This window comes from Athene cunicularia, assembly GCF_003259725.1.
Source record: "Athene cunicularia isolate RWA chromosome 6 unlocalized genomic scaffold, athCun1 chr6_part1, whole genome shotgun sequence".
NCBI classification, from domain to species: Eukaryota; Metazoa; Chordata; class Aves; order Strigiformes; family Strigidae; genus Athene; species Athene cunicularia.
In genome coordinates this window covers 12,007,305-12,017,401 of record NW_020799105.1, presented here as the reverse complement: position 1 = coordinate 12,017,401, position 10,097 = coordinate 12,007,305, and the positions used below count along the sequence as shown (strand labels likewise).

General features: G+C 38.0%; 1 protein-coding gene across 1 annotated transcript in view; it reads left to right on the top strand.

Moving 5' to 3' along the window:
* SLF2 (SMC5-SMC6 complex localization factor 2) overlaps nt 1-10,097 on the top strand; it is a 26,341-nt gene that overhangs the window by 578 nt on the left and 15,666 nt on the right. The window contains exons 2-5 of the mRNA XM_026851510.1: nt 3,005-3,071; nt 3,520-4,232; nt 5,238-5,295; nt 6,519-7,651. Coding sequence (XP_026707311.1) covers nt 3,005-3,071; nt 3,520-4,232; nt 5,238-5,295; nt 6,519-7,651 — 1,971 coding nt within the window. The remainder of the gene's footprint in view (nt 1-3,004; nt 3,072-3,519; nt 4,233-5,237; nt 5,296-6,518; nt 7,652-10,097) is intronic.

Here is a 10,097-nt window from a genome sequence, read left to right as displayed (position 1 = left end):
CCCCCCCTTTTGTTTCAAGTTCTAGTACACTTCCTGGTCTGAGATACAGCACTTGAGAAATTATTACTAGTTTTAGTTGGACAGTTCCTATCCCTTGCACTTCCAAAAAGCAGAATTACATATGCAAAGTAGAAAATGTCGATGGATAAGCACCTTAAAACAAATAGTCTAAGACAAATAATTCATGTTAAATTTTTATCCCAGGGAGGAGGGAAAAAACTTTGTTTTTTCAGCAGCAGTGCCTCTGTTTTCTCAGTTATATTATACAAGGCTTTGTATAATTATGGAGCGAATTAATTTTGCTACAAAGCTCTTGCATTTCGAATAAAAGACAGCAAAAAGATACAACAATGAGATAGTAGATGTGGGAGGGAGATAAGCAGTCGTTTGAAATCAGTGAATGTGGAAAGAAGGAAGAAGCTAGTGGAAGGCTTCAGTTTTGGTTTGTCTTCAAGTGCAAAGAGGAATCGGAGAGGTAACCGAAAATGAGATTTGGGCTGCCAGCAGTGGTTGATACTGCAGATTGGACTTGAACCTAGAAGGAAGGAGTAGAGTTTCCTATTAGGAAAATAGAAGAGTTTTGGAAACATACGTGGTGCAGAAAGCTGTGGGCAGGGGCTGATTTTGTGGCTGAGAGTCACAAGCAAGCATCAGGAGTGTCTTGAGGAACACAAGGTGGAGAGAGCCTCTGGTGAGAAGGTGAGGTCAGAGTGAGAGGTGGTCTAGGGCAGAAAGCCAAGTCAGTCAGCAACAGCAATAACAGTGAATAAACCTGAAATGTAGCCTTTTGATTCTTCTGTTGAACTGAAATTTGGGACCCTGTTGCTTCAGCATGTAGGAAGAATGTGTGTCTTTTGGCCTACATCAAATTAAACTGGGACGGGCAAGTAGTCTTTGACAAGTAGATTTTCTTCTCTCTTTGAGAAGCCAAAAAGACAGTTTTATGCACTCACATATTCTGATTACAGGTAGCTTTTCATTGAATTACAGTATTATCAAACATTAATGCTTGCCAGTAACCTGGTTAAAGAAGCATCAATGCATTATAAACAGCTTTTTTTATTTTAGGTGCTAAAAATGCAGAAACCATGTTAGTAAATGCAAAAGTGAAAGTAACAAGCTTACGTAAAGATTAAAAATTAAATTCAAGTTTAGTTTGAACAAGTGAGCAGTGGGTTCTTCTGGCCTGAACTTCCAGAAATGGTTATTCAGTCTATGAGAGCAGAGTAATGTATGGATGTTTGAATATGTTAGCTTAAAATCTGGAATAAACACTGTTACATAGGCAGTAATGTTGTAGCTTTGTTTTGGAAGACACAGAAAGATTACAAAAGATGGAAGAAGGTTTTAAACAAATCTGTATTATTCTGCTTTCTCACACCAATATCTTGTTGGAATTTGAAGAGGCACTTCCAGAACAGCCATAGGTGTATCCTTGAAGTTGTTAGTGAACTTACTTGCTACGTGGGAGAAGGTGAAAATAGCAATTTCATCATTCTTGATGTATTTTAATGTTCAAATTGTACGTTACTCAATCTGTCCATTTTTAGAAGTAACATTCTCTCATGGAGAAATGCCTTGGTGCTCTCATGCCCTGCTTATTGTTGCCAGAGAAAATACCTGTGATTTAATTATCTTGTTGTCTATATGTAAAAATAAGATGGTTGTAGACTGCTGTTTCTATTGGAAGCCAGAAGATGCCCATAGCGTGCGCTGGAAAGGAGGCCACTGAAATAAAGAAATTCACTCAACGTTCAATATAACTGTTTTAGCAGTGCTGAGGCCGCCCTGGGGATTCTCCACCATAAGGGCTCCCAAGAATTAGCAAGGGATGTCAGTTTACATAACACACAAATCATACATATTCATTAGATTTCCTGGAAAGAGTGTCTTATGATAATGATTCACAGAATTCATTTACACAGTCCAAGCATGCTTAGTAGAAGTAAAGTGAGCATCTTTGGTGGTCTAGGGAAGAACTAGTCGTTGTGTTTGCTAGTTGATCTTCTTTCCATAGCATGCACTCTGAGGTTAAGTCCAGATGTCTTCCTAAGTCAGCAAGATCATCCTCCCTATACTATAATAGGATCTCTGTGTCCTTTTGTTCGAGTCCCCCTTATCTTAGTTTGCCCATTCTAGGAGTTGCCCAAGTGTCCTTTGAAGGCTTTGAGTCTGCTATCTGTGATTTACATAGGGAGATCTAAGCAGAAAAAGAGGTCTAAGGAAAAAGTTAAGGAGTCCTTAAGAAACAAACAAGCTAAGCACAGGCAAAGCTTTCATGCATCACAGTTTAGTCTTAATCAATGATTGTCAGAAATTCATTTGTTTGAGCCCTTTCACCACTGACAGGTGCATTTTGTTAAGGAGCAGCGCCTGGTACAAGTTTCTGCTGGGAAGTCTGGTCATACTGCAGACAATTTGCATCCCAGCCTGTCACCAGATGTTTGAAAAAAAGCAACAGTGGTGCACAAAGGGTTTTGGACAGCCAAGAAGAAAGTTACAGAATTAGTTGGACTTCACAACTTGCAGAGAGACCTTTGTGGTTTGATTGCAACTAATAATGCTTTGAAGGGGGTTTGATCACTGACAGTATTGATAAGGCCAGCTGTTTACCACTATACTACCTTAAAAAAAATTACAGTAGGAATTACCAGCTCAAGGTGTTGACAGTGGAGATGGGGAAGTTGTTAACACTATCACATAAAGTACTGGGGAGGTCTCATCTAGAATTCTGTATACAGGTGAGGTCAGTCCCATTTAAGAAAGCTTAGTTTAAGATGGAAGGGTGGCTAAGTCTTACTAGAGTGATAAATGAAATGGTTTGATCGAGAAAACTGACAGGTTGCCTTCATTAGCCAAGAGAATGAAGGCTAACTCTGATGTGTCAGAGCTATCAGAAATAAGAGTTTCTGGCATTAAAAAAATATGTAAAAATAAATTAACAGCATTTTAATTTTATCAATATTCATTGTATGGGCGTTCAGGTATTGTTCTTTTTAAAAAGGTAAAGTTATGTTTTCTTTTCAGAAACCGGACCATTTTAGATTTCTTCAAAACTGTTTCAAACCAAGGTAACTATATCTTTTTTTAAACGGAAGATTTTTATATGAGTCTTAATTATATAAGTGTGCAGAAGTATAGTTGAATCTCATTCCAGATTGGAGCAGCAGTATAATGAGTATAGCTTACCAAATATGCAAAAATGCACACATTTAAATTTTTTGTAATAATGTAACTGAAAATGTTAACTTCCTATTAAAATTAATTTATTTAAATAGTCATGTAATTATTATTTCAAGTTATTGTCTCATGCTTAATCTAGATTGTTTGTAACAACTGAAGCTGTGGTGACATAGACCATGGAATTCTTTGATATGAAATAAATTGCATGATTAAGTAAATTCATTTTGGATTGCTTGTGAGAGAGAGAGATAAAATATCAAGTAATACAGTCCAATAAGACTTTTTTTGCCCCAGTGTTGTGATTGTGAATAATTTGCCTTTTCTTTTCTCTCTTAGACCGTAGCTATAAAGATAGGACTGTGTTGTGCTCACCAGACAGAGGAAACACAAAAGATGCAGGAATCGGATTGTCAGTTTTATGTGCTGAACATTTTGAAAGGAAGATACCTTCTCCAGAGAAGGTCAGAAGAAAAAAGATGCCAGACCAAACACCCAGCACAAGTCTTCTGGTAGATGCCTTTCAGAGAAGAATTAAGGAGAGAAAGGACAGTGTAAACATTCTGGAGAATGGCAGACCATGTAAGGCACTGGGGTCACTATACCCAAAAGTTGTGATTGAAAAACTCTTCATTACTGCAGGGTCTCACAGCAGTTTCTTGACCAAAAAGGATAAAACTGGCAAGTCAGAACAGGGAAGAAATGAGAAGTGTCTGGGTGTAACAAGAGCACCATTGTCTTGTGGAAATAGTTGGGAACAGAAAACTGACTGTATGGATCTAGAAGACGCTAGTTTAGCCTCTGACAAATGGGTTTCATTATCGGAAGCTGATACCCGAAAAGCCTGCGCTAGAAATAATGGCACTGCGAACAACACATCTCCGTGCCAAAAGCCAGGTCTTCCCATGAAATTGTCCCATAATTCAGCAGAGTCTAAATTTAGGTTGTCATTGGAAGCTCTCTGCAGAGAAAGAAGACGGAAGAAACGTAAAATGAAACAATCCCAGACGCATCCTGCAAAACCATTCTCAGGAACACGTTTATCACATCAGGTGTGTTCAGAAGGGTTGTTAAAGGTGGAAATCAGTGACTCATTGTGTGTGTGGTGTTTTTTTTTTTTTTTTTAAATTTTCTTTTTCAATGTAGGATGAGATTCTTGGTGCTGCCTTTTTCGTAACAAGAGTTATGCTCTTTTGGTGTTCCTCTGTATATTTTAGGTCATGCTTGGGTAAGCCAGTTCTTAACTATGTTACTATAAATGAGAAATCCTTGTTTAAAAGTAGAAGAGGTATTATTCTCTGAGGGTTAGATGCAAGCATGGAAATGCAATGCAAATTATGACTTTAAATTGCATTTTGTAGAAAAAAAAGTTTTTATCTTAAATATCTTATAACCTTGTGTTTTCTTACAATGAAGTGTAGGGAACAGCCTGGCAAATTTCTGCTGGTTAGAAGTTGCCGTTAATAGCAGTTCAGATTTATGCACTCAAGCTACAGTATTTAGATAGAGGTGGGAGGGGTCCTATTAAGTATGTAGTATTTCATTACAGGTTGAATTATGTTCAGTTTTTTACCAACCAAAAAAACCCGTTAAAAGGTTGCTGTTTACTTGCAAGGAAGGTCAGGAATTGTGCTTCCGTAATGTGCTGTGAATGGTACAAAAAAGTTTGTTTAGCTTTTGTTTCCTTTTCTTCTTAGCACCCCCCCACCCCGTATTTGCATATCTGTGCTTTCTGTCATTTTGATATTAAAATTCCTCATGACTTGTTTCAGGAAAGCCATATAGCCCAGGGAAACAAGTGCTAATGGCTCTGAAAGTGGAGAGATTTAGAACTGGAGGCCAATCTGAAAAAAAAAAAAAAAAAAAATAATTCAGATTGTGGAGAGTCCTTTTGAGATCTTTGCAGCTGTGTTTTGTCTTGAAATGAAGTTTATTACCATATTTTTGGGGTTGTGTGGAACTAAGTCTGTGCTGGATTCAGCACTTGGCTCAAGACATCAACATCCTGGTTTTAAAAAGTATACAATTAACTTTATTTTCTCCATCTTTATTTTTAGGGAAATGGATGTTCTTTAAGAAAAATGCCACATTCTGCTTCAAGGGAGACTGCCTCAGGTAGAATCAGTGCTGATAATATGGAATTAATTGAACAGTCAGGTTCATCACAGTGTCTTTTTTTAATGGCTTTTTTCCCTTGAAGTTATGTTTTTCTGTTTTCTCTCAAAAAAATACTGCTGTATAGTCAAGATTATTTCTAAGATATGGCAATCTTGAATAGATTTACGAGTTACTTGGGATGTTAGTGATAAACAGATTGTTTGTAACTTAACTTGAAGTCGTGATGTTTCTTTGTTTTAAGCCCTTAATCACTGATTATTTTTCGTGTTTCTCTTGCATTTTATACTGAAGCTTAGCTGGTATTCTTGTTGTTTTTCTCCTTTTTAACCACATAATTTTGTTCTACAGTAGGTAGAACTGAATATAAAAAGCTCGTGTCAATAGAAGCTTGAGCCAGGTCAGTAGGATGATTAAAAAAAACAAAAACAAACCAAAACCCACAAAACCAAAAGGGAGGGAAGGAACCCAAAGCAAGGAGAGTATTCCCATGTTACAGATCCATGGCTGTGTAAACCTATCAGACTCTGCTGATATGCTTCACTTTCCACCTGTGCTAGCACTGGGGCTTGACCAGTGGTGCAAGGAGCTGATCTGGCTGAAAATTGAGTTGGCAAGTTCTCAGCCACGTTTGCTCCATGAAGTAGCTTGCCATGAAGTGTCCATGTGCTGGTGCCAGCTTAAGGCAGGAAGCAGAAAAGCATAGTGAAGAAGGTGGGCTCTGTTGCCATAGAACTGTAGCCTGAAAACAGTTTTCTTCATACTCTGAATGTTTTTTTTATGATCACTGTTAAAATTATTGCAGTATTTCTAAAATACTTTTTATACTGTTCATTATTTATAACCATAATATGTAATGACAGAAACTTTCTTCCAATCCCATACCTCAACTGGGCTATTGTGTGTTTCCAAAGACTGATTCTAGTTTAGAGGAAAAGTTCTGTGGTGGCTATTGAGCTGCTTTAAAATAACAGGATTTAATTTCCAAGTTAGTTACAATAATAACAGTACAGTATTGGCTGAATCTTAATTGTGGTCCACTGTGTTCAAGCAGAATGGAAATATTGTAGATTCTAATAAAAAGTTTCAGTTATAGTTGACTTAAAAACAGAAGTTATGGGTTTTTTAAGGGTAAGCTGTTAGTTTTGATTATTTCTTTTTAAAACTACTTTATTTTTTAAACATCACAACAGTGGTTTACTTTTTTCTTAAACACTTCATAGATGACCCATCTCAAGCAAAGCAGGTTTCAAAACATGGGGGGTCTTCTCCAAATGCACTGAGAACGTCATCTGAGATGACTGCTGGTATATGGAAGAGCCAGCCTATTCCTTCGCACTGCCTTATATCTAAGATGTCTTCTGGGCGATCCAAACAAATAGACTTTCCTGGGAAGAGAAAGCACACCGCGATGAGTGTGGATGCAAAGAGTTCGGAGCAATCTGAAGTATCAAATTTGAGTGACTCTGCTTGTAGTAGATCATCTGCAAAATGCAAAAATAGGAGGTCTGACTTTGTAAAAAATATCCTTTTAAAGTCTGCTTCTGGTGATGTGCTGCAACTAAGGGAGGCTGCTGCTCTACCTAGACATGACTCTACTCTTTCAGAGGAATACCTCAACTCAAGCAATGAAAATGAGAAAAATAATTGGTCCTCTGCAGGTCCTGGTAAAAACAACCACATTTCGGTTGTGGATACCAAAGAGAATCAATTGCAGGTGGCTAATTCACGCTTTTTCTTGGAAAAGTCCCTTCCTTTTTCTCAGGAAAAAAGTACTGTGTTGCCTTCTTTCTACCACTTACCACAAACAAAAGGTGTGAAATCTAATCTGCAGAATGCTGGCTTGTCTCAGGTATTGGATGGGAAGAAAGAGCAAGGTGGGAAAAGACTAGAAAGACGTGCACGCTATAAATCTTACAGTATTCAATGCAGCAACAGTTTTTCAAAAACAAAAGACAAAACTTTGGAAAATGCTTCTGATTCTTGTTCAGTGGAAGGTTCCAGGAAACTTGCACTCTCAGAAGAGCCAGGTAAAAGCGTTTCCTGTTCATCGTCTTTTAAAGAAGTGTGCATGAACAGAGGCCATATTTCTTCACAACTGTCAGAAGAGTTAAAAGCTGAAAGCGCCTGTACAGACAAGTCCAAGCTGAATGGAAAATCAAAAAGCAGCTTTGATGGTGAAGATGAGAGTTTGGAACGCAGTCTAGATGATGATGATGATGATGATGATGAAGTAGTATTCATGCCACTGCAAGAAATTCTCTCTTCAGGTCCCAAGCCACAGACAGGAACCCTGGAAGAACACTGTCTTGACAGTTTTTCTCAGGACACTGCAACTCCGTTACTGAAGCTTCATGTAAGTGGCTAAACCCCAAAAATGTTGCATCAGCTTTATTATGTTGGGTTTTTTATATGATTTTTTCCTTTATTCATAATGCATGAAAACTCAGAGTTACTTGCCTGCAAAACTAGTTACTCAGCTTAAGGGTCCTGTGCTGTACAGTGCAATGTAGGCAGAGAAAAGGGGTGCTTGTTACTGTGCTTGGACTTGGCATGCTGAAAGGTGGTTTGTGCAGACAGATTGCATTAGCTTTTGCCTTTCAGTTGTTTTTAGTAGTTCTGATTTTGCTTTTTGACCCTAAAGAAAAGAGCAGGAAGTTACATCTGGAAGATATGTGGGGGTCTAATGTTTTCATTTTCCTAATAATACTTTTATGAGTTGAAGTTAACTAGAGGAAATTGATCTAGATGTTGAGATGTATGACTGGAGTCTAGCACACAATACTTGTCAGTCTGTGGTTGTTAGAAGTCTGTGTGCAAGTTCCTGATCTGTGTGGTGTGTTCTTTGAAGTTGAATTTCATGGAAATTTAAAGTATTTTAGAAAGTATTTCAAAAAACTGAACGACGACTTCTGCTCACAAGGGATAGATGAAGTGTTTGAATCCCAGTTTATAGGACATTACTGTGATAAAAATTGATCTGTGTTTTTAAAAGTTAGCCTATTTGTTCCAGAACAGCTGTCAAATAAGTAGTGATTTTGAAGTTTTATTGTAAAATAATGTTTTAAATAGGAAGGTCCTGCAGTAGGACTTAGTGTAACATTCCTGACCAAATTGGTACAGGCTGGAGGTGGCTGTATTTAAAAATATTTTTGTTTTGCGTCTGGCTAGGTTGGAGTTAATTTTCTTCATAACAGCTGTGTGGTGCTCTGTTTTGGACGAAAACAGTGTTAAGAGACCAGTCTTTTGCCTGTTGCAGAGCAGTCCTTAGCATAGCATCAAGGCTTTCTCTGCTTCCCACTCTGACCTCAGAGTGAGTAGGCTGGAGTGGAGGGTGGGGGGGGATGGGGTCAGAGCCTGGACAACTGACCCCAGATAATCAAAGGGATATATTCCATGCCACATAGTGTCATGCTTGGCAATCAAAACCAAGCAGGGGGAGTTGGTCTGTCATGTAGCCATTACTTGAAGTCTAGCTGGGCATCCTTCTGCTTGTGGGTGGTGCCGAGTGATTGCCCTTGCATCACTTTTTCTTTTCCCCCTTATCACCTCTTCCTTCACTTATTAACCTATCTTTATCTCCATCAGTGAGTTTTCTTGCTTTTGCTCTTCTTACTCCCTTGTTCCACTGGGCATGGAAGTGAACAAGTTGTGTGGTGCTTATCTGCTGGCTGGGGTCAGCCTATCTCTATTTTCTACAGTAGAAAACAAAACAGCAGAATACCTGTATAATAAATACTCTTGTCGTTTTAAATCTCTGGAACAGTTTATTTGTTGACTGAGTTACTACCTCCATAGGCAGATAATGAACAGCCATAATTATTTTATCTGTCCTTATGATTCATTATGCAGGCATGTTATAGATCAGACTTCTGTGGTTACGTAAGTATTCCACAATCTTAACCAACATGTTTATGTATTTAATATTTAAGGCTGATAAAGAGATGCAGCCTAGATCATATCTATGTGGAACATGTATGTGACCACAACATTTGGCTTATACTGTTTCTGCATAATTAATGGCTAACTTAAGACAAAACAGTTAAGAACTGTCCCAAAATTTCCATGACCATGTTTTTTGCATGTACTAGCATTCTTCCCCTGTCTTGTAAGAAGGGGTATATAGGCCCATTGGAATAAACTCATTTTAGGCATATTAACCAGATATAACATAAGGTGAGAGGTCTTTAGCTTCTCCACAAGATTTCCCACAGAAAGGCATGCTGTATGTTATATTTGAAAGATAACTCTGAATACCAGAAATTAATGCTGAATTAACTGGCTTTTTTTGTTAGCAGGTGGACACTAATGTCTTAAACTAGCTTCTGTTACCTTTGGCTTTACTTTGGGTAATAGAAAATCCCCAATGTATGCTCTGAATTGAGTTGTTCTAAAATGAAGGAGCTCATAGGGAGAAGTTTTGTCACTGTTGAGGCTTGCAGTTTAAGAAAGTGGAGTCAGAAGGGCACTGCTTGTCCAAAGAACTGAATCATAGTCATAAATAAAATTTCAAATCTGTGTTGTCTGCTGCTAGCAGAATAAACCACTGGCTACTGAAAAGCAAACTAATTTTGCTAGTGGTTAAAGACCTTCCCTGTGGGTTTTGGGTTTTAATTTTATTTATTAGCTTCTTAGGTTTGTGTTAGGGTTTTGATTGGAAGCTTTGTTTTGTCTGATGATTTTGGAGGTGATTTAGCAAATACTGGTGCTTTGCCTCTAGGGAGTCCTGAAAACTAACAAAGAGGTACTGAATCATGTTTGGGGTTTCTTGTCTCATGCACAAGAATGGGGATTCCCAGGGT